This window comes from Coregonus clupeaformis, chromosome 24 (genome assembly GCF_020615455.1).
Source record: "Coregonus clupeaformis isolate EN_2021a chromosome 24, ASM2061545v1, whole genome shotgun sequence".
NCBI lineage: Eukaryota > Metazoa > Chordata > Actinopteri > Salmoniformes > Salmonidae > Coregonus > Coregonus clupeaformis.
In genome coordinates this window covers 45,823,103-45,847,635 of record NC_059215.1, presented here as the reverse complement: position 1 = coordinate 45,847,635, position 24,533 = coordinate 45,823,103, and the positions used below count along the sequence as shown (strand labels likewise).

The 24,533-nt window shown below is 44.0% G+C and overlaps 1 protein-coding gene across 1 annotated transcript in view; it reads left to right on the top strand.

The window, feature by feature from the left end:
• Positions 1 to 24,533, top strand: part of LOC121538603 (sarcolemmal membrane-associated protein) — a 57,573-nt gene extending 33,040 nt beyond the window's left edge. The window contains exons 4-10 of the mRNA XM_041846767.2: positions 3,673 to 3,798; positions 3,967 to 4,041; positions 4,352 to 4,657; positions 13,054 to 13,303; positions 13,672 to 13,843; positions 14,490 to 14,624; positions 23,637 to 24,533. Of these exons, the coding sequence (XP_041702701.1) occupies positions 3,673 to 3,798; positions 3,967 to 4,041; positions 4,352 to 4,657; positions 13,054 to 13,303; positions 13,672 to 13,843; positions 14,490 to 14,624; positions 23,637 to 23,717 (1,145 nt within the window). The 3' untranslated portion in view covers positions 23,718 to 24,533. The remainder of the gene's footprint in view (positions 1 to 3,672; positions 3,799 to 3,966; positions 4,042 to 4,351; positions 4,658 to 13,053; positions 13,304 to 13,671; positions 13,844 to 14,489; positions 14,625 to 23,636) is intronic.

Genomic DNA, 24,533 nt, shown 5'->3' with positions numbered 1-24,533 from the left:
TATTTAGAGGGTAAATTAGTCAGGATGATATCTATGAGGGTGCCCATGTTTACGGATTTAGGGTTGTACCTGGTAGGTTCCTTGATAATTTGTGTGAGATTGAGGGCATCTAGTTTAGATTGTAGGATGGCTGGGGTGTTAAGCATATCCCAGTTTAGATCACCAAGCAGTACAAACTCTGAGGATAGATGGGGGGCAAGCAATTCACATATGGTGTCCAGGGCACAACTGGGGGCTGAGGGGGGTCTGTAGCATGCGGCAACAGTGAGAGACTTATTTCTGGAAAGGTGGATTTTTAGAAGTAGAAGCTCAAACTGTTTGGGCACAGACCTGGATAGTATGATAGAGCTCTGCAGGCTATAGTAGATTGCAACTCCACCCCCTTTGGCAGTTCTATCTAGACGGAAGATGTTGTAGTTCAGGATGGATATTTCTGGATTTTTGGTGGCCTTCCTGAGACAAGATTCAGACACTGCTAGAACATCAGGGTTGGCAGAGTGTGCTAACGCAGTGACTAACTCAAACTTGGGGAGGAGGCTTCTGATGTTAACATGCAAGAAACCAAGGCTTTTACGGTTACAGAAGTCAACAAATGATAGCGCCTGGGGGGTAGTAGTGTTACTGGGGGCTACAGGACCTGGGTTAACCTCTACATCACCAGAGGAACAGAGGAGGAATAGAATAAGGATACGGCTAAAGGCTTTAAGAACTGGTCTTCTAGTGCGTTGGGTACAGAGAATAAAAAGGGCAGATTTCCGGGTGTTGTAGAATAGATTCTTGGCATTATGTACAGACAAGAATATGGAAGGATATGAGTACAGTGGAGGTACACCTAAGCATTGGGTAACTATGAAAGAGATAGCATCACTGGAGGTACCGATTGAGCCATTCTCTGTGTGTATGGGGGGTGGGACAAAGTAGCTCTCTGAGGCTGGTTGAGTGGGACTGGGGGCTCTACAGTGAAATTGTATAATAAGAACTAACCCAAACAGCAATAGGCTAGGCATATTGACATGGGAGAGAGGCAATCACAGGTGTTATTCGAGAGGGCTAAGACAACAACTGGTAATGGCGACGAAAGTTTGGGCTGAGGCTAAACAGATAAACAGGATGGGGTACCGTGTAAAGGAACAGACCAGCAGGCATTAGCTGTGTAGCTGAGTGATCAAAAGGTCCAGTGAACAGCAATAGGCAGTTCGTAGGCTACTACAGCACAGGTGAGCAGGAGGCACGGCTGTTGATTGCGCATGCTAGCGGGCCGGGGCTAGCAGATGGATCTTCGTGGTCGTCGCAACGGGAAGCCTGTTGAAACCACATCAGACGATTATGTCGGCAGACCATTCGTGATGGATCGCGGGGCTCCGTGTCGACACTAGGAGGTCCCGTCCGGTTGACAGAGAGGTAGATAGCCGGGAGATGGGCCTGGCTCGAGGCTAGCTCAAGGCTAACTGGTACGTCGGGACAGTGGTGATTAGCCAACAACAGCCATTCGGTTGCAGCTAGCTAGTTGAGATGGTCCGGTGTTAAGGTCCAGTGATTCTGTGATTCTGGCAGAAAATCCGATATGCTCTGGGTCGATAGCACGCTGTGCAGACTGGCCGATAATTGTCCAGGCTAGAGCTGGCTGGTAGGTAGTGCAGGCCACAGACAGTGGTGAAGACCGCTAACGGAGGCTAATAGCAAGTAGCTAGTTAGCTGGCTAGCTGGCTAGTTTCAGCCGTAGGTTCTTGATAAAAATTAAGAAATAATAGAATCTGTTCCACATTGAGTGAGGCGGGTTGCAGGAAAGTATATTTAGTTAAAGGATGGAAAGTGAGATAGAGAAATATATACGAAAAAGAAGACAAAAAAAAAAGGCTATTTACACGAGGACACAACACAATACACGACCACACTGCTACGCCATCTTGGAATGATGATCTTATGAACTTCCTAATACCTTTCTGATGCATTTCAGTCACTTCAGATTGAAATACTGTCAAAAGTACTGTCAAAGTGCCATAGCCCCAATTAAAAAAGTAAGCATTGGCCTTTGATTACATCACTTTTGTTTCATGGTGGGGTCGCAAAACAATGTTGATATCAAAAATGGGGTCGCGGGTCCCAAAAAGTTTGGGAACCCCTGATGTAGGGGATCTAGTTTCAGGCATTTATTTTATGCCTGCTATGTTAGGTTACGTGAAATAGATAAATGTGTCTGTCAACTGAGCCAGAAATACACATAAAAAATGTGCCTCTAAAAAGGCCAACATTGGAATAATATTCAAATCTATTTAGCAAAATATAAGTAAATGAGTTATACAAAGGAGGCTAAATTTAAAGCAGGTGCTTCCACACAGGTGCTTATTGAGTTAATTAAGCAATTAACATCCCATCATGCTTAGGGCCATGTATAACAATGCTCAGTTGCCCATTATTTTGGCTACCATGGCTAGAAGAAGAGATCTCAATGACTGAAAGAGGGGTCTCAAAGAGCATAGGGGGTTTAAAGTGTGTGTGTGTGTGTGTGTGTGTGTGTAGAATCTATGCCAAGGCGCATTGAACACTTTATGTTGGTGTTTCCTTTATTTGGGCAGCTATCTGTACATAAATAATTAGCCTACATCTCAAAGTGTAGCCTAGGTGATATGTCCACACCGATGCTGACATGAGGGAGGTACCAGAAAATATAGCCAAACTTGAATGAGACTTTTAATTACATAAATAAAGGTTAAACACCAGTCATGTTTGACAAATATAATGTAAGGAATTAACATTAACGTCTAAAGGCTTCTGTTGACATAGTTGAGGCACGGTTCGTTCAGACAGTAATGTTTAGATGTGTATTTCAATGAGCTAGCGAGTGTGAGAGGTTGTGTGTGTGCATGTGTATGTTGTGTCTGCTATCTGAAACACCCATATTATTAGTTTCTGCACTGATACAGTGTCTGCCACAGTGATGTCATATCCCCTTGATAAATCAATTTATAGTGCACAGGCTTGACCTGTTCTGGCGCCTTGTTTTTGCCTCTGCCAAACGTTTGATCTAGGAGGAGGTCATCTCTTTTCCCAGCCCTGGCAGATTAGAAGAAAAGTTTTCGCTGTGTTTTTTTCCGTCTATTTTGAGAGAGAGTTATGCATTGCTTTCTCCACTAGTCATCTTTTCGACCTATGAATTCATAGTCAGTAGAGGGCATTGTTTTGAAACTGTGAGAGATGTGATTGTTTTGAGAGTACATCAATGGGCTTGACTATGAGAGCCCACATATATGAGGGAGCCCTTATATTTGAGTTCAGATGAAATCATATTAATTATTCAAATTTTGGCACATCATCGTTTATGTACTAGGCCCATTTTTGGTCGTCTTGGGAAATTATTTCACATTTCCATGGCTAAATGTAATCTGTTGACTGTGAGTGGGGAGGCAAAATAGTCCAGAGATTAAGACATTCAGTCAAGTTTGATATTACCTTTGGAATCTCATGAAGGCCTTTAAAGAGTCACACAAAGTACCAGACAACTTGTTGAACTACACTGCCTAATGTCAGTCATCTTTAATATTGCAAGAAGGTTTGTCCTCATTTGCCCCTATACTGTAGATAAGTGCAGCTCAACCATCTCCACCCGGCCATGTTGGTCAGTTTGGTGTGTCCTCTGCCGAACACTGTATTCATCTCCATTCCTTTTCCCAGATGAGCTGAACCGATCCAACATGGGCACCAGTGACTCAGAAAAAGTCATCAAGCATCTGAACGAGGAGCTTCAAGAGGCCCAGGAGTTCTCCAAGACAGGAAAACTGAAATGCATGGAACTGCAAGGTACTGGAAAGGCTTTAGGAATGACACTCACACAACAGTGCATTACCCAATACTGTAAAACCATACATGCAAAAGCACACACACATTCACATAACATCTACAGCACTGAATGTTCTCTGTTAGAGAAGTTAACTTATTGTCCTTCTGTATTTGTGTCATACATTGCAGGGCTCCTGGAGGAAGAGAGGCGAGCCAACAAGCAGCAAGCTGGCGAGTCTGCAAAACAGATGAAAGTCCTACAGGGTAGGCCTAAGTGTGTGCGTGTTTCCTACAATTACTTTAGGGGTGTGTGAGCAATGTGCAGGAATGTGTGTGGTTAAAGCTGTGTTTGTGCAAGTGTTTCTGTACGTGTCTGTTCATGAATGTAGGCTACTATATCTGTGTAAGTTAAAGTTTGTGTGTTGGCCTAGTTATGTTGTTGGTTCACTCCTGTGAGATAGAAAGAGCTGCCATTAATAATATTACCCCCCTTAGTGTGAAAGATTAGATTGTATCACCCATCTGCACCCAGCTAGTGAAATAACCCTCCTCGCACATCCTTCTGTGTGAGCAGGCCAGCTGCGACAGCTACAGGACGAGCTGGGGGTCCTCAGAGAGCAGAAAGACAGCGATTTCATGAGTTCCCAAGATGAACTGCACAGAGCACGAGAAGAAGTGAAGACACTGCGTCACGCCCTGGATGCTGCCACCGCCGATCGGGAGCGGGAGGTTGCTGCTGTCCAGAGTAACCTAGCAACCGTCTCCAAGGAGATGGAGAAGTGGCGACAGACGGCCAGCAAGTACGAGCGTGAGATTAACGGCCTGCAAGGTGACCTACAGCAGCAGAGCAAGCAGTGGCAGAAGGCTGCAGAGTCACAAGGTATAGAAAATACATAATACATATTTATATAGCCTATATAGGGCTCTATGTTCGGCTGGCGTTAAGGCGGCGCTAGTGTCAAGTTAGTTTGCAATTTCGTCATGTAAGTTACCTGTCTTATATCAGCTCGCTTAAAAATATTATCCATAGTGCTAATTTCAGGCAGTGCTGATAGGATATTTAACACCAACCAAAAACTGGTTTTAGCAGTAACACAGTCTATCCAGCCGTGACGCACACTTCCCATATGCGCATGGAACAAGAGTAGCCTAATGTGCTTTTGGTGCCTGTATACTTCGTATTTAGAAACATTAAAAACTGTTTTTTTTCTTCCATTTTGTTTTGTTTGATTAAAAACCAAGCACTCCCCTCCTCTCAATTAAGGCTTTTTTTCTGCCCAATGCAATTGTGAAGTAGTCAAGACTGTCGATAAAGCGTTTGGCTCCTGAGACCGCTTGGAAATCAATCTTAATCACTAAAGATTTATTAAAATATAAAGTTTGAGAGGAATGAAACAGTGAGCTGACATTCCCTTTTTATCTATGCACTGTATGAAGGCCCACATTATTTTAGCCATGCAGGTTCCGTTTTGGACGTGCGTAAAACCCCCTCAAGGATGTAGGCTACGTGTCCACGCCCATCATGAAACGAGAGATGAGAACCTTCGGTGAATACCGGTGAACCTCGTATTTAAAAGTTGTAACCTTTAGAAATTGCGATCAGTTGTGTTGTGACAAGGTAGGGGGGTATACAGAAGATAGCCCTATTTGGTAAAATACCAAATCCATATTATGGCAAGAACAGCTCAAATAAGCAAAGAGAAACAACAGTCCATTTAAGACATGGAGGTCAGTCAATACGGAACATTTCAAGAACTTTGAAAGTTTCATGAAGTGCAGTCACAAAAACCATCAAGCACTATGATGAAACTGGCTCTCATGTGGACCACCACAGGAATTAAGACCCAGAGTTACCTGCTGCAGAGGATAAGTTAATTAGAGTTACCAGCCTCAGAAATTGCAGCCCAAATAAATGCTTCACATAGTTCAAGTAACATACACATCTCAACATCAACTGTTCAGAGGAGACTGTGTGAATCAGGACATGGTTGAATTGCTGCAAATAAACCACTACTAAAGGACACCAATAAGAAGAAGAGACTTGCTTGGGCCAAGAAACACGAGCAATGGACATTAGACCGGTGGAAATGTGTCCTTTGGTCTGGAGTCCAAATTGGAGATTTTTGGTTCCAACCGCCATGGCTTTGTGAGACGTGGTGTGGGTGAACGGATGATACCGCATGTGTATTTCCCACCGTAAAGCATGGAGGAGGAGGTGTTATGGTGTGGGGGTTCTTTGCTGGTGACACTGTCTGTGATTTATTTAGAATTCAAGGCACACTTAACCAGCATGGCTACCACAGCATTCTGCAGCGATACGCCATTCCATCTGGTTTGGGCTTAGTGTGACTCTCATTTCTTTCTCAACAGGACAATGACCCAACACACCTCCAGGCTGTGTAAGGGCTATTTTACCAAGAAGGAAAGTGATGAAGTACTGCATCTGATGACCTGGCCTCCACAATCCCGACCTCAACCCAATTGAGATGGTTTGGGATGAGTCGGACCGCAGAGTGAAAGAAAAGCAGCCAACAAGTGCTCAGCATATGTGGGAACTCCTTCAAGACTGTTGGAAAAGCATTCCAGGTGAAGCTGGTTGAGAGAATGCCAAGAGTGTGCAAAGCTGTCATCAAGGCAAAGGGTGGCTATTTGAAGAATCTCAAATATAAAATATATTTTGATTTGTTTAACACTTTTTTGGTTACTACATGATTCATTTACATTTTTACATTTACGTCATTTAGCAGACGCTCTTATCCAGAGCCAGTGGGATAACCACTTTACACATTTTTATTTTTATTTATTTATTTATTTTTTATTTTTTGGGGGGGGGGTAGAAGGATTACTTTATCATATCCCAGGTATTCCTTAAAGAGGTGGGGTTTCAAATGTCTCCGGAAGGTGGTGAGTGACTCCGCTGTCCTGGCGTCGTGAGGGAGCTTGTTCCACCATTGGGGTGCCAGAGCAGCGAACAGTTTTGACTGGGCTGAGCGGGAACTATGCTTCCGCAGAGGAAGGGGAGCCAGCAGGCCAGAGGTGGATGAACAAAATTCCCTCGTTTGGGTGTAGGGACTGATCAGAGCCTGAAGGTACGGAGGTGCCGTTCCCCTCACTGCTCCATAGGCAAGCACCATAGTCTTGTAACGGATGCGAGCTTCAACTGGAAGCCAGTGGAGTGTGCGGAGGAGGGGGGTGACGTGAGAGAACTTGGGAAGGTTGAACACCAGACGGGCTGCGGCATTCTGGATGAGTTGTAGGGGTTTAATGGCACAGGCAGGGAGCCCAGCCAACAGCGAGTTGCAGTAATCCAGACGGGAGATGACAAGTGCCTGGATTAGGACCTGTGCCGCTTCCTGTGTAAGGCAGGGTCGTACTCTCCGAATGTTGTAGAGCATGAACCTGCAGGATCGGGTCACCGCCTTGATGTTAGCGGAGAACGACAGGGTGTTGTCCAGGGTCACGCCAAGGCTCTTCGCACTCTGGGAGGAGGACACAACGGAGTTGTCAACCGTGATGGCGAGATCATGGAACGGGCAGTCCTTCCCCGGGAGGAAGAGCAGCTCCGTCTTGCCAGGGTTCAGCTTGAGGTGGTGATCCGTCATCCATACTGATATGTCTGCCAGACATGCAGAGATGCGATTCGCCACCTGGTTATCAGAAGGGGGGTTCCATATGTGTTATTTCATAGTTTTGATGTCTTCACTATTATTCTACAATGTAGAAAATAGTAAAAATAAAGAAAAACCCTGGAAAGAGTAGGTGTGTCAACTTTTGACTGGTGCTGTATATATCATTTCTGCTCTGAAATGCATTTACACTATATATACAAAAGTATGTGGACGCGCCTTCAAATTAGTGGATTCTGCAATTTCAGCCACACCCGTTGCTGACAGGTGTATAAAATTGAGCACACAGCCATGCAATCTCCATAGACAAACATTGGCAGTAGAATGGCCTCACTGAAGAGCTCGGGGACATTCAACGTCGCACTGTCATAGAATTCCACCTTTCCAACAAGTCAGTTCGTCAAATTTCTCCCCTGCTAGAGCTGCCCCGGTCAACTGTAAATGCTGTTATTGTGAAGAGCAACAACGGCTGAGCCGCGAAGTGGTAGGCCTACAAGCTCACAGAATGGGACCGCCGAGTGCTGAAGCGTGTAAAAATTGTCTGTCCTCGGTTGTAACACTCACTATAGAGTTCCAAACTGCCTCTGGAAGCAACGTCAGCACAAGAACTGCACAAGAACTGTTAGTTGGGAACTTCATGAAATGGGTTTCGATGGCCGAGCAGCCGCACACAAGCCTAAGATCACCATGCGCAATGCCAAGCGTCGGCTGGAGTGGTGTAAAGCTCGCCGCCATTGGACTCTGGAGCAGTGGGAACGCGTTCTCTAAAGTGATGAATCACGCTTCACCATCTGGCAGTCCGACGGACGAATCTGGGTTTGGCGGATGCCAGGAGAACGCTACCTGCCCCAATGCATAATGCTAAATGTAAAGTTTGGTGGAGGAGGAATAATGGTCTGGGGCTGTTTTTCATGGTTCAGGCCCCTTAGTTCCAGTGAAGGGAAATCTTAACGCTACAGCATACAATGACATTCTAGACAATTCTGTGCTTCCAACGTTGTGGCAACAGTTTGGGGAAGGCCCTTTCCTGTTTCAGCATGACAATGCCCCTGTGCACAAAGCGAGGTCCATACAAAAATGGTTTGCCAAGATCGGTGTGGAAGAACTTGACTGGCCTGCACAGAGCCCTGACATCAGCACCATCAAACACCTTTGGGATTAATTGGAACGCTGACTGTGATCACCCAACATCAGTGCTTGACTCTCAGGAACGCGTATGTGTCTTCTGTTTCCCTCAATCTGCGCAGGACTCATTTTTTATTTTATTTTTTATTTCACCTTTATTTAACCAGGTAAACCAGTTGAGAACAAGTTCTCATTTACAACTGCGACCTGGCCAAGATAAAGCAAAGCAGTGCGATAAAAACAACAACACAGTTACATATGGGGTAAAACAAAACAAAGTCAAAAATACAACAGAAATACAATTAATATACAGTGTGCAAATTTAGCAAGTTATGGAGGTAAGGCAATAAAATAGGCTATAGTGCAAAATAATTACAATTTAGTATTAACACTGGAATGATGTGCAAGAGATGATGTGCAAATAGAGATACTGGGTACAAATGAGCAAAATAAATAACAATATAGGGATGAGGTAGTTGGGCGGGCTAATTTCAGATGGGCTGTGTACAGGTGCAGTGATCGGTAAGGTGCTCTGACAACTGATGCTTAAAGTTAGTGAGGGAGATAAGTGTCTCCAGCTTCAGAGATTTTTGCAATTTGTTCCAGTCATTGGCAGCAGAGAACTGGAAGGAATTGCGGCCAAAGGAGGTGTTGGCTTTGGGGATGACCAGTGAGATATACCCGCTGGAGCGCAGACTACTGGGTGGGTGTTGCTATGGTGACCAATGAGCTAAGATAAGGCGGGGATTTGCCTAGCAGTGATTTATAGATGGCCTGGAGCCAGTGGGTTTGGCGACGAATATGTAGTGAGGACCAGCCAACAAGAGCGTACAGGTCACAGTGGTGGGTATTATATGGGGCTTTGGAGACAAAACGGATGGCACTGTGATAGACAACATCCAATTTGCTGAGTAGAGTGTTGGAGGCTATTTTGTAAATGACATCGCCGAAGTCAAGGATCGGTAGGATAGTCAGTTTTACGAGGGCATGTTTGGCAGCATGAGTGAAGGAGGCTTTGTTGCGAAATAGGAAACCGATTCTAGATTTAACTTTGGATTGGAGATTCTTAATGTGAGTCTGGAAGGAGAGTTTACAGTCTAACCAGACACCTAGATATTTGTAGTTGTCCACATACTCTAGGTCAGACCCGTCTAGAGTAGTGATTCTAGTCGGGTGGGCGGGTGCAAGCAGCGTTCGGTTGAAGAGCATGCATTTAGTTTTACTAGTGTTTAAGAGCAGTTGGAGGCTACTGAAGGAGTGTTGTATGGAATTGAAGCTCGTTTGGAGGTTTGTTAACACAGTGTCCAATGAAGGGCCAGATGTATACAAAATGGTGTCGTCTGCGTAGAGGTGGATCTGAGAGTCACCAGCAGCAAGAGCGACGTCATTGATATACACAGAGAAAAGAGTTGGCCCAAGAATTGAACCCTGTGGCACCCCCATAGAGACTGCCATAGGTCCAGACAACAGGCCCTCCGATTTGACACATTGAACTCTATCTGAGAAGTAGTTGGTGAACCAGACCAGGCACTAAATCAGACTAGGCTACGTGTACACGCCCATCATGAAACGAGAGATGAGAACCTTCGGTGAACCTTGTATTTAGAAGTTGTAACCTTTAAAAATGGCATGTTTTCCATTTTATACAGTGCATTCGGACAGTAATCAGACCTCTTGACTTTATCCACATTTTGTTACGTTACAGCTTTATTATAAAATGGATTATATCAATAAAAATCTATCTATACACAATACCCCATAATGACAAAGCGAAAACAGGTTTTTAGAAATGTTTGCAAATGTATAAAAAATTAAAACGTATTTAAATAAGTATTCAGACCTTTTGCTATGAGACTCGAAATTGAGATCTGGTGCATCCTGTTTCCATTGATCATCTTTGAGATGTTTCTACAACTTGATTGGAGTCCACCTGTGGTAAATTCAATTGATTGGATATGATTTGGAAAGGCACACACCTGTCTATATAAGGTCCCACAGTTGACAGTGCATGTCAGAGCAAAGACCAAGTCATGAGGTCGAAGGAATTGTCCTTAGAGCTCCGAGACCGGATTGTGTCGAGGCACAGATCTGGGGAAGGGTACCAAAACATTTCTGCAGCACTGACGGTCCCCAAGAACACAGTGGTCTCCATCATTCTTAAACGGAAGAGGTTTGTAACCACCAAGACTCTTCCTAGAGCTGGCCGCCCGGCCAAACTAAGCAATAAGCAATCGGAGGAGAAGGGCCTTGGTCAGGGAGGTGACCAAGAACCCGATGGTCACTCTGACAGAGCTCCAGAGTTCCTCTGTGGAGATGGAAGAACCTTCCAGAAGGACAACCACCTCTGCAGCACTCCACCAATCAGGCCTTTATGGTAGAGTGGCCAGACGGAAGCCACTCCTCAGTAAAGGGCACATGACAGCCCGCTTGGAGTTTGCCAAAAGGCACCTAATGGACTCTCAGAGCATAAGAAACAAGATTCTCTGGTCTGATGAAACCGATATTGAACTCTTTGGCCTGGATGCCATGCTTTACTTCTGGAGGAAACCTGGCACCATCCCTACGGTGAAGCATGGTGGTGGCAGCATCATGCTGTGGAGATGTTTTTCTGCAGCAGGGACTGGGAGACTAGTCAGGATCGAGGGAAATATGAACGGAGCAAAGTACAGAGAGATCCTTGATGAAAACCTACTCCAGAGCGCTCAGTACCTCAGACTGGGACAAAGGTTCACCTTCCAACAGGACAACAACCCTAAGCACAGAGCCAAGACAACACAGGAGTGGCTTCGGGACAAGTCTCTGAATGTCCTTGAGTTTCCCAGCCAGAACCCAGACTTGAACCCAATTGAACATCTCTGGAGAGACCTGAAAATAGCTGTGCAGCAACGCTCCCCATCCAACCTGACAGAGCTTGAGAGGATCTGCAGAGAAGAATGGGAGAAACTCCCCAAATACAGGTGTGCCAAGTTTGTAGCGTCACACCCAAGAAGACTCGAGGCTGTAATCGCTGCCAAAGGTGCTTCAACAAAGTACTGAGTAAAGGGTCTGTATACTTATGTAGATGTATATTTCCGTTTGTATTTTTTATAAATGTGCAAAAAAAAAAAAAAACAGTAGATTGATGAGGGGAAAAAACAATGTAATCAATTTTAGAATAAGGCTGTAACATAACAAAATGTGGAAAAAGTCAAGGGGTCTGAATACTTTCTGAATGCACTGTATGTTCAGAACCCAAGCCCTCCCTTAGGCCTACTATAACGAAGACTGGTTCAACAGCAATGTGTGTCTTTTTTATCCTGGCCATTTTATGATGTCATTACATTTTACATTTATTTATTGTTGTTTTTAAAAAACGGCTTGTTTTTCGTTACATTTTATTACAACCAAACTTATTAGAATGATTCACCTTCCTGGTTTTATGGTGACAACGTCCGTGGCGTGCTTGCAATGGAACTTCTGGAGATGTGTGAATGCCATCTGATCTGTAAGACGGTTCTGATGACCTTCATAAAACATAGGACTATTTGGTAGCAGTATAACGGTGATTGGCCATTCTCCCTTTCTATTTATATTGGATCTTTATCCAGCTACTGTGAAAAGTTTGGATGTTCGTAAAACCATCCATAGTCTGCGTTGTTTTACATTTATATATGCCCACTGGGAGAAATGATGGTGCCTGTAAGTGTGACATAGCCTATTTAAAACAATATTATTATTATTTTTTTGGAGGGGGGGTGGGGGATTTGATTATAATTATTTGTTCTCTTATCAATAATTAATGTAATCTTGCTTATTGACAATGTTTGGCATGTCCATGCTCAGCCATAATGCAATTTAAAGTAGGCCTAGCCCGTATATCAGTGTGAATGCTATTGAAGCCATGCAATTACTTAGAACAATGTGGACTACAAATGGGTTCAAGTTAGCATTTTTTATTTAGCAAAGATAGGTCTACATTTTGTTATTTTGTTTCTGTATGCCATTTAACAAACTATAATGGACTAACATTGGAATTGGAGTTGATTCCAAGACAATAAATACACAACTTGAAGCAACCACATATTTTGCCATGGAGCACGTTCTGATTGGCCAGTGAGGGGCCAAGCCTTGACAAACCCACAACTTGTTTATTCATCCAAACCCAGCCCTTTCGCGCTAACGCCAGCAAGTGCGCCGATAATTGTGATAGTTAAAATAGCAAAAAATATTTCTGACACACCCCTGAACCTATAGCATTACCGCCTGCGCTTAGATTTACCATTGCGTTAGGTTTGTTAAAATAGAGCCCATACTGTATATTGACAAACTGTAAAAGAAGCACAACTTTGCTTCACAGTTGCATTCATGTGAAAGTATGTCCACATCAACTTAGTTTGGGCAGTTAATCAGCCCGGAAAAGTAATCTGACTAAATAGCTTTACTGAAAGTATCAAGGAGTTGGCGAAAACAAGAACAGACTGGCACTCAGGCTGTGATATGATGCCATGTTGAGGCATGTATGAGCGTCCCCTATGGTTTTCTACAGCAGCTGAACTGGAGTCTATACAGAGGGAGTACACCAGCCTCCAGAGGGAGGTGTCGTCCCTGCGCTTGGAGAAACAAGAGGTGCTAAATAAACATCAGAAGGAGTGTGCTGCCCTCAGGGTGGAAAAGGAGGAGCTGCTCAGGGCTTACCAGAAGGAGAAGGGGAACCTACAGAATGAGAGTGCAGTCATGTGCTCAGAGAAAGAGGCCATGCTGAAGAAGCAAATGGTGTTAGAGAAGGATTTGGCCAGGTCAGTCTGTAATCTGCAACACAACTTGCAAGAACATCTGTTCAGAAACATCATACAGTACACTAAGTTGAGGGTACACAACCCAACTCCAAAATGGTCCCAAACGCTCTCACACTGCCCTTATTCTAATCCCTTACTCTAGTCAAATCCCTAATTATCTTTGACTCTGACTTTTACACTTTCTTTCACACACACACACTTATTGACAGACCAATAAAGTTGACATCAAAATGGTCACGATTAGAATACAACAGGCTACATATCATTCATATAAAGTAACACTGCTCCTGACCTCTGTCTCGCTCTATCTTTCTGCTTCTCTATCCATCTCTCTTCTTCATCTCTCTTTCTACCCCTCTCTCTCCCAGCTCGCTTGCCCAGAGTGCTGAGCTGAGCAGCAGCCTGAAGGCCCTGGAGCACCATCAGGGGGAGATGGAGAAGAGGTTGGGGGCCCTGCAGGAGCAGCACCTGCAGGACAACACCAAGCTTCAGAGCCAGCTGGACCAGTCAGACGGCCGCACCAAGGACCTGCAGAGAGAGGTGGGCACAGGATGTGCACGCTGTCTTCCTCCCTTCCTTGAAGTAATCACGGTCTGTGATTTGACATGACTGGATAGGCTATAAAAGCTACAGTAAATAATGCACGTGTCAAACTCAAGGCCGAATCTGGCCTGCGGGTAGTTTGAGTAAAATCTAAAATACATATACTATATATTTTCTTTAACCTTTTTTTGTCTGTGAAAAACATTGAAAAGACTAAAACCAAATGGAAACTGTGTAGAAATTATAATGGACCTACCTTTATACTCTCTTCACTCTGTCCAGCTTGCAAATAGTCATCGAAAACGAAAGCTAGATAATCAGGGACCATCGAAAATTGCAAAAGCGATAGAGGATTATTCTTTGCTAATTTTGACTTACAGGAAATATAATACATTTTAAGTGTGGCCCTCCAGAAAATGTGTTCAATACCCTGATATAATGTAACCCATAATGGTCAGATCCGACCGTGTTAGCTCAGTGATCACTTCATGGCAAGGGGGAAGGAAGGATGTATGTTCAAAGTATTTGAAGATGGCCTGGAATTTCACAACCACAGTTTTATCCCATTTGAAACAGAAGCCTTATGCTTGCTCTTTGAATGTTTTATGAATGCCTGTGATATTTATAACCTCTCTGTTCTCAGTATGAGGAGACACAGACCGAGCTGTCAGACCTGAAGGAGAAGTTTGAGACGACTGAGCAGGAAAAGCAGTCGATCACTGATGAGCTTGGGGAGTGTAAAGCTGACCTGAAGATGCAGCGGGAGAAAGGAAACAAAGTGAGTTATCCACTATCAAGACTGTCCATACGGTACTGCCAGTAAGGAGAGGGAGAGGTTTTGCATGAATCGTCTTCAACATTTATGTTTTGTAAATGTTGGGTTGAAGTTGAATTCAAATGTTCAGTTCAGATTAAATTGAGTTCAAGCAGCACCAGTAGTAGACTACCCCTTCCCTTTAGCCTGAGTTCTGCATATCCCACAAAGACAACACAATCTTAGAGACATGGAAAGCAGAACACATGATGGCAGTCCTGCTAGAGCTAAACTCAATTCCATTCCACATAGCACAAGAGGGTTGGAATATTTTTCATTGCGAAATAACCTGACACAAACATGAATCGTGAGAGGAAGGATTCACCAGAGCATTTCTTATCAAACCACACCTGCTCCCTCCCTTCTCCCCACCTGCTTGTCCCTTGACCATGGGCGGATTGGCCATCTGGCAAATGCCAGATGGGCTGGCCCATTTTTTGTTGTTGTGTGGGCTGGTCGAAATTGACACACACATATAAAAATAAAACAATGAGAAAGGTGACATGGCCATACTAATCTATACTAATCTATAATGAGCCTTTGGCTGATCAGTGGGCAACGGCTGGACCTTACCAAGATGGGCTGGCCCGGTTTTCTGATAGGCTGAGCTGAGGTCACGCAAACATACATTCAAAGTCAAACGGGGCATCAGCAAAGAGATCTACTCCGACTCTGTCATCAGTTAGACCGCCAAGATCATGGATCATAAAAAAACTAAAAGGTTGCCTATAAATGTAGAAAGAGCACATTCTACATTGTCACCTCACTCAAAACGTCCTATATTTTGGGGCGGCTAAAGCCATGTTTTGGTCAAACAGTAAAGCGCTTTATCCTCATGATTCCTGTAATGAAGGCTCTCGCTGAGGCCTACTGCTGTGATGAGCGAGCCTCTCTCCTCTCCCCCCATGAGCTTGAGAGAAAAATGCGTTCTGATCGTATAGCATTTCAAACTGCAATTGTGGGAAAACACAGCTTTGAAAGCTTTGTCCCCTTGTCACTGTAGAGGAGAGGAAGGTCTCAGCTTTCTGTTGGTACAGAACATTTTTAATATTCAGCTCAATAGCAACTATTTTACAACCAAGATATGGCTTTAAGATAAGGAGTGACGCACGTGCGGAATGAGCACCGGCTGTTGCAAGGGCATAGTCCTACACAGTGCATTCGGAAAGTATTCAGACCCCTTTACTTTTTCCACATTTTGTTACGTTACAGCCTTATTCTAAAATTGATTAAATATTTTTTTTCCTCATCAATCTACACACAATACCCCATAATGACAAAGCGAAAACAGGTTTTTAGAAATGTTTGCAATTGTATAAAAAAAAATAAAAAAAATAACAGAAATACCTTATTTACGTAAGTATTCAGACTTTTTGCTATGAGACTCGAAATTGAGCTCAGGTGCATCCTGTTTCTATTGATCATCCTTGAGATGTTTCTAAAACTTGATTGGAGTCCACCTGTGGAAAATTCAATTGATTGGATATGATTTGGAAAGGCACACACCTGTCTATATAAGGTCCCACAGTTGACAGTGCATGTCAGAGCAAATAACAAGCCATGAGGTAGAAGGAATTGTCCTTAGAGCTCCGAGACCGGATTGTGTCGAGGCACAGATCTGAGGAAGGGTACCAAAAAATGTCAGCTGCATTGAAGGTCCCCAAGAACACAGTGGCCTCCATCATTCTTAAATGGAAGCAGTTTGGAAACACCAAGACTCTTCTTATAGCTGGCCGCCCGGCCAAACTGAGCAATCGGGGAGAAGGGCCTTGGTCAGGGAGGTGACCAAGAACCCGATGGTCACTCTGACAGAGCTCCAGAGTTCCTCTGTGGAGATGGGAGAACCTTTCAGAAGGACAACCATCTCTGCAGCACTCCACCAATCAGGCCTTTATGGTAGAGTGGACGGAAGCCACTCCTCAGTAAAATGAACATGACAGCCTGCTTGGAGTTTGCCAAAAGGCACCTAATGGACTCTCAGACCATGAGAAACAAGATTCTCTGGTCTGATGAAACCAAGATTGAACTCTTTGGCCTGAATGCCAAGTGTCACGTCTGGAGGAAACCTGGCACCATCCCTACAGTGAAGCATGGTGGTGGCAGTATCATGCTGTGGAGATGTTTTTCTGCGGCAGGAACTGGGAGACTAGTCAGGATAGAGGGAAAGATGAACGGCGCAAAGTACAGAGAGATCCTTGTTGAAATCCTGCTCCAGAGCGCTCAGGACCTCAGACTGGGGCGAAGGTTCACCTTCCAACATGACAACGACCCTAAGCACACAGCCTAGACAACGCAGAAGTGGCTTCAGGACAAGTCTCTGAATGTCCTTAAGTGGCCCAACCAGAGCCCGGACTTGAACCCAATTGAACATCTCTGGAGAGACCTGAAAATAGCTGTGCAGCGACACTCCCCATCCAACTTGACAGCGTTTGAGAGGATCTGCAGAGAAGAATGGGAGAAACTCCCCAAATACACGTGTGCCAAGCTTGTAGCGTCATACCTAAGAAGACTCGAGGCTGTAATCGCTGCCAAAGGTGCTTTAACAAAGTACTGAGTAAATGGTCTGAATATTTATCTAAATGTGATATTTCAGTTTTCAATTTATAAAAACCTGTTTTTGCTTTGTCATTATGGGGTATTGTGTGTAGAATGATGAGGGGGGGAAATTATTTAATACATTTTAGAATAAGGCTGTAACGTAACACAATGTGGAAAAGGTCAAGGGGTCTGAATACTTTCCGAATGCACTGTAGGTCTCGTAGCATACAACTGCAAATATTTTCTACCGACATAGCGCTTTGCATTTAGGCCAAAGAGTTCAATTTCTGTCAGACTACAGAATCATCAGACCACAGAATCTTTTGCCTTATAATCTCAGAGTCTTTCACGTGCCTTTTTGCAAACTCCAGACGTGCTGTCATGTGCCTTTTTCTCAGGAGTGGCTTCCGTCTGGCCACTCTCCCATAAAGATGAGATTGGTGAAGTGCTGTAGATACTGTTGTCCTTCTGGCAGGTTCTCTCATCTCAGCCAAGGAACTCTGTAGTTCTGTCAGAGTGGTCATTTGGTTCTTGGTCACCTCCCGGATCAAGGTCCTTTTTGCCCGGTTGCTGAATTTGGTTGGATGGCCAGCTCTACATTTACATTTTAGTCATTTAGCAGACGCTCTTTTCCAGAGCGACATACAGTTAGTGAGTGCATACATTTTATTTTTTCATACTGGCCCCCCTGGGAATCAAACCCACAACCCTGGTGTTGCAAGCGCCATGCTCTACCAACTGAGCTACACGGGGAGCAGAGTCTGGGTAGTTCCATATTTTTTCCATTTCCCAATGATGGAGACCACTGTGCTCTTCAACTGTGGGACCTTATATAGTTTCTTTCTAATGTCCAAACAATTGAATTGGCCACAGGTGGACTCCAATCAAGTTCTAGCGGCATCTCAAGGAGGATCAAAGGAAAGTGAATGCACCTGAGATCAATTTGGAGTGTCATAGCAAAGGGGTGTGAATACTTACAGTACCAGTCAAAACTTTGGACACACCTACTCATTCAAGGGTTTTTCTTTATTTTTCCTATTTTCTACATTGTAGAATAATAGTGAAGATATCAAAACTCTGAAATGACACATATGGAATCATGTAGTAACTAAAAAAAAGTGTTAAACAAATCCAAATATATTTTATATTTGAGATTCTTCAAAGTAGCCACCCTTTGCCTTGATGATAGCTTTGCACACTCTTGGCATTCTCTCAACCAGCTTCATGAGGTAGTCACCTGGAATGCATTTCAATTAACAGGTGTGCCATGTTAAAAGTTAATTTGTGGAATTTATTTCCTTCTTAATGCGTTTGAGCCCGTCAGTTGTGTTGTGACAAGGTAGGGGTGGTATACAGGAGATAGCCCAATTTGGTAAAAGACCAAGTACAAATAACCAGAGAGAAACAACAGTCCATCATTACCTTAAGACATGAAGGTCAGCCAATCTGGAAAATGTCAAGAACTTTGAAAGTTTCTTCAAGTACAGTCGCAAAAACCATCAAGCGCGATGATGAAACTGGCTCTCACGAGAACCGCCACAGGAAAGGAAGACCCAGAGTTACCTCTGCTGCAGAGGATAAGTTCATTAGAGTTAACTGCACCACAGATTGCAGCCCAAATAAATGCTTCACAGAGTTCAAGTAACAGACACATCTCAACATTAACTGTTCAGAGGAGACTGTGTGAATCAGGCCTTCATGGTTGAATTGCTGCAAAGAAACCACTACTATAACCAAAAAGAGCTTCTGGATATTAGGACAGCGATTACTCACTTCGTATTGGACGAAGATTTTTTTTTCAACGAGGCGGCCGCGAAGGATATCCTACAGACACCCGACAAGGCCCAAATCCCCGTCATTCGCATGAGGAAGAGACGGAGATATCGTGGACGTAGGTCGGGGTGCCTTGTAAGGATCCGACGGCGAGCGAGTAAACTGCCGCTCCCATCAATCCTATTAGCCAATCTTCAATCATTGGAGAACAAATTGGATGATCTAAGATTACGGTTATCCTACCAACGGGACATTAAAAACTGCAATATCTTATGTTTCACCGAGTCGTGGCTGAACGACGACATGGATAACATACAGCTAGCGGGCTATACGCTACATCGGCAGGATAGAACGGCTGACTCCGGTAAGACAAGGGGTGGCGGTCTGTGTATATTTGTAAACAACAGCTGGTGCTCAAAATCAAATACTAAGGAAGTCTCGAGGTTTTGCTCGCCTGAGGTAGAGTATCTTATGATAAGCTGTAGACCACACTATTTACCGAGAGAGTTTTCATCTATATTTTTCATAGCTGTCTATTTACCACCACAAACCAATGCTGGCATTAAGATTGCACTGAATGAGCTGTATAAGGCCATAAATCAACAGGAAAACGCTCATCCAGATGCAGCGCTCCTAGTGGCCGGGGACTTTAATGCAGGGAAACTTAAATCCGTTCTACCTAATTTCTACCAGCATGTTAAATGTGCAAACAGAGGAAAAAAAACTCTAGACCACCTTTACTCCACACACAGAGACGCATACAAAGCTCTCCCTCGCCCTCCATTTGGCAAATCTGACCATAACTCTATCCTCCTGATTCCTGCTTATAAGCAAAAACTAAAGCAGGAAGCACCAGTGACTCGGTTAATAAAAAAGTGGTCAGATGACGCAGATGCTAAGCTACAGGACTGTTTTGCTAGCACAGACTGGAACATGTTCCGGGATTCTTCAGATAGCATTGAGGAGTACACCACATCAGTCACTGGCTTCATCAATAAGTGCATCGATGATGTCGTCCCCACAGTGACCGTACGTACATACCCCAACCAGAAGTCATGGATTACAGGAAACATCCGCACTGAGCTAAAGGGTAGAGCTGCCGCTTTCAAGGAGCGGACTCTAACCCGGACGCTTATAAGAAATCCCGCTATGCCCTCCGACGAACCATCAAACAGAAAAAGAGTCAATACAGGACTATGATTGAATCGTACTACACTGGCTCTGATGCTCATCGGATGTGGCAGGGCTTGAAAACTATTACAGACTACAAAGGGAAGCACAGCCGCGAGCTGCCCAGTGACACAATACTTCCAGACGAGCTAAACCACTTCTGTGCTCGCTTCGAGGCAAGCAACACTGAAGCATGCATGAGAGCACCAGCTGTTCCGGATGACTATGTGATCACGCTCTCCATAGCTGATGTGAGTAAGACTTTTAAGCAGGTCAACATTCACAAGGCCGCAGGGCCAGACGGATTACCAGGACGTGTACTCCGAGCATGTGCTGACCAACTGGCAAGTGTCTTCACTGCCCTTTCCCACCTGGACAAGAGGAACACCTACGTGAGAATGCTATTCATTGACTACAGCTCAGCATTCAACACCATAGTGCCCTCTAAGCTCATCACTAAGCTAAGGATCCTGGGACTAAACACCTCCCTCTGCAACTGGATCCTGGACTTCCTGACGGGCCGCCCCCAGGTGGTAAGGGTAGGTAACAACACATCTGCCACACTGATCCTCAACACGGGGGCCCCTCAGGGGTGCGTGCTCAGTCCCCTCCTGTACTCCCTGTTCACCCATGACTGCATGGCCAGGCACGACTCCAACACCATCATTAAGTTTGCCGACGACACAACGGTGGTAGGCCTGATCACCGACAACGATGAGACAGCCTATAGGGAGGAGGTCAGAGACCTGGCCGTGTGGTGCCAGGATAACAACCTCTCCCTCAACGTGACCAAGACAAAGGAGATGATTGTGGACTACAGGAAAAAAAAGAGGACTGAGTACGCCCCCATTCTCATCGACGGGGCTGTAGTGGAACAGCTTGAGAGCTTCAAGTTCCTTGGTGTCCACATCACCAACGAACTATCATGGTCCAAACACACCAAGACAGTCGTGAAGAGGGCACGACAAAGCCTATTCCTCCTCAGGAGACTGAAAAGATTTGGCATGGGTCCTCAGATCCTCAAAAAATTCTACAGCTGCACCATCGAGAGCATCCTGACTGGTTGCATCACCGCCTGGTATGGCAACTGCTTGGCCTCCGACCGCAAGGCACTACAGAGGGTAGTGCGTACGGCCAAGTACATCACTGGGGCCAAGCTTCCTGCCATCCAGGACCTCTATACCAGGCGGTGTCAGAGGAAGGCCCTCAAAATTGTCAAAGACTCCAGCCACCCTAGTCATAGACTGTTCTCTCTGCTACCGCACGGCAAGCGGTACCGGAGTGCCAAGTCTAGGTCCAAAATACTTCTCAACAGCTTCTACCCCCAAGCCATAAGACTCCTGAACAGCTAATCATGGCTACCCGGACTATTTGCACTGCCCCCCCCCATCCCATCCGCTGCTACTCTGTTAATTATTTATGCATAGTCACTTTAACTCTACCCACATGTACATATTACTTCAACTACCTCAACTAGCCGGTGCCCCCGCACATTGACTCTGCACCGGTACCCCCCTGTATATATAGCCTCCCTACTGTTATTTTATTTTACTTCTGCTCTTTTTTTCTAAACACTTTTTTTGTTGTTGTTTTTATTTTTACTTTTTTGTTAAAAATAAATGCACTGTTGGTTAAGGGCTGTAAGTAAGCATTTCACTGTAATGTCTGCACCTGTTGTATTCGGCGCATGTGGCCAATAAAATTTGATTTGATAAGATTTGATTTAAAGGACACCAGTAAGAAGAAGAGACTTCTTGCTTGGGCCAAGAAACACGAGCAATGGACATTAGACCGGTGGAAATCTGTCCTTTGGTCTGATGAGACCAAATTCAAGATTTTTGGTTCCAACCGCCGTGTCTTTGTGAGACGCAGAGTAGGTGAACGGATGATCTCCGCATGCATGGTTCCCACCGTGAAGCACGAAGGAGGAGGTGTGATGGTGTGGAGGTGTTTTGCTGGTGACACTGTCTGTGATTTATTTAGAATTCAATGCACACTTAACCAGCATGGCTCCCACAGCATTCTGCAGCGATACGCCATCCCATCTGGTTTGGGCTTAGTGGGACTATCATTTGTTTTTCAACAGGACAATGACCCAAAACACACCTCCAGGCTGTGTAAGGGCTATTTGACCAAGAAGGAGAGTGATGGAGTGCTGCATCAGATGACCTGGCACCCACAATCACCCGACCTCAACCCAATTGAGATGGTTTTGGATGAGTTGGACCGCAGAATGAAGGAAGAGCAGCCAACAAGTGCTCAGCATATGTGGGAACTCCTTCAAGACAGTTGAAAAAGCATTCCTCATGAAGCTGGTTGAGAGAATGCCAAGAGTGTGCAAAGCTGTCATCAAGACAAAGGGTGGCTACTTTGAAGAATATAAAATATATTTTGATTTGTTTAACACTTTTTTGGTTACTACATGATTCCATATATGTTATTTCATGGTTTTAATGTTTCCACTATTATTCTACAATGTAGAACATAGTAAAAATAAAGAAAACCCCTTAAATGAGTAGGTGTGTCTAAACTTTTGACTGGTACTGTATGTAAATGTGATATTTCTGTGTTAAAATGTCAATACATTTGCAAAAATTTCTGAAAACCTGTTTTCACTTTGTCATTATGGGGTATTGTGTGTAGATGGGTGAGAGAAAAAAAATCTATTTAATCAATTTTGAATTCAGGCTGTATCACAACAATATGTCAAGGGGTGTGAATACTTTCTGAAGGCACTGTAGTTCCATCCATGCCATTTTTGTTCCATTTATCTTCCCCACAGCTAAAATGCCAGGGTTGAATTCTTATCTCAGTCCACCCCTACCCTTGACTGTTGCTTCTAGATTTAGACTCGCTTGGACACGCTTGTAGTCTGTTAGAATATGGTCAGAGACATATTGTGTTGTGTATTTTATGTACCAATATCAATATATTTCATGAGTTGACCCTCTCTCCTGGGGTCAACTTCACCCATTCCCAACTATTTATGTTACTGTGATATCCCTTCCCTCCTTTAGACCTCCCTATTGCTGCATGTCCAAGCCATACTCATCAGCCTTATCCTGGTTTTGTTGTATTGGTGCTTTGGCACATTGTGGTACAAAGGTCAACCCGGCCTACATCTCACATTGTTCATCTCTTTCAGCACACTGCATGGAAACAATCTCAAATCTGTCTCAAAATTCAAGAGTGTCTCATTCCTTAGAAATATTGTGGGAAATAGTGGTGGCTCCCCATGACAGATCTAACATTTCTAATCAGACAGTGCAACATCTGACATATTCCTGTCTTGCCTAGATCATTAATATCTAAAGAATCTCTCTTTCTATGGGCTGATTTTTTTCCCGTCTTTCTCTATGTGAAGATGGTGCTTTTAACCGTCATTGCTCTCTCTGCATTCAATGACAGCTTTGGCCAATCAGGTGCTGTTAAAGGGCTAAAGCAGGCTATCAGACAGTGCTGATGTCAGTGTTTCTGTTTATGTCACTATTTCAGAGTGGGTGGATCGTCTGGGTGCCTCATGCAGTTGCCATGGTAGCGACTATGACTGCTGCCGTGCTCTACACCAGGACCTGAGTGTGACACACAGACACACACACACACAAGGATACATATATGAGTACAAACATGCACACATACGTACATATGGTCAGACTTCTGTACACTAAACCCATTTCCTCCTAATCTGTTCAGTTATTTACTGATGTTCAGATGTTGTAGCAAGGAGAGCCCTTTAGTTAAATACTTATATAGTTTAACTAGAGAGAAATTAGAGAAGTGAATGTCAAATACATTGTACAATAGAAGACAACTTCAATCTTCCTAAAGTTATAATATCAGGAACTCATACATTTGTTTTCTTCTTTATGTTTTACATTAGGACTCTAATATTATACTGTAGGTTCTTCTGCAGTATAATATTACTGCAGAAGAACCTTCTAGCCTTCGAGGTCCAACTGCCCGCATCACTTTATTTATTTTACTTATTTTAATTTTCTGCATTGCAACGCCTAGGCTATGTGTGAATACATGGTGAATGATCTTAGATCATTTTCATACACTCATAATTGTGGTAAAAAGGGTAAAGGAACACCTAGAGATTAATGCTGATCTTGAGCCCATAAACTGCTAACTATTCAGTAGGCCTACCTTAGAATCAATGTTTGCATGCATTTTAAACCTCTAGGATCAATTGAATTATCATCCAATTAACTTCTCTGCAAAATATACTGTAATTCAAGCATTGCTTTTTCCAATATAAATAATAGTGCAAAATGTACTGTATATTGTAAAGATATGGAAAGTGATAATATAGTTAATTGAGTTTTAAGTTGAACTATTTGCTCTAAAATGTACTGCATGTGTGACCTCAATTAAACATTCTAAATCTCA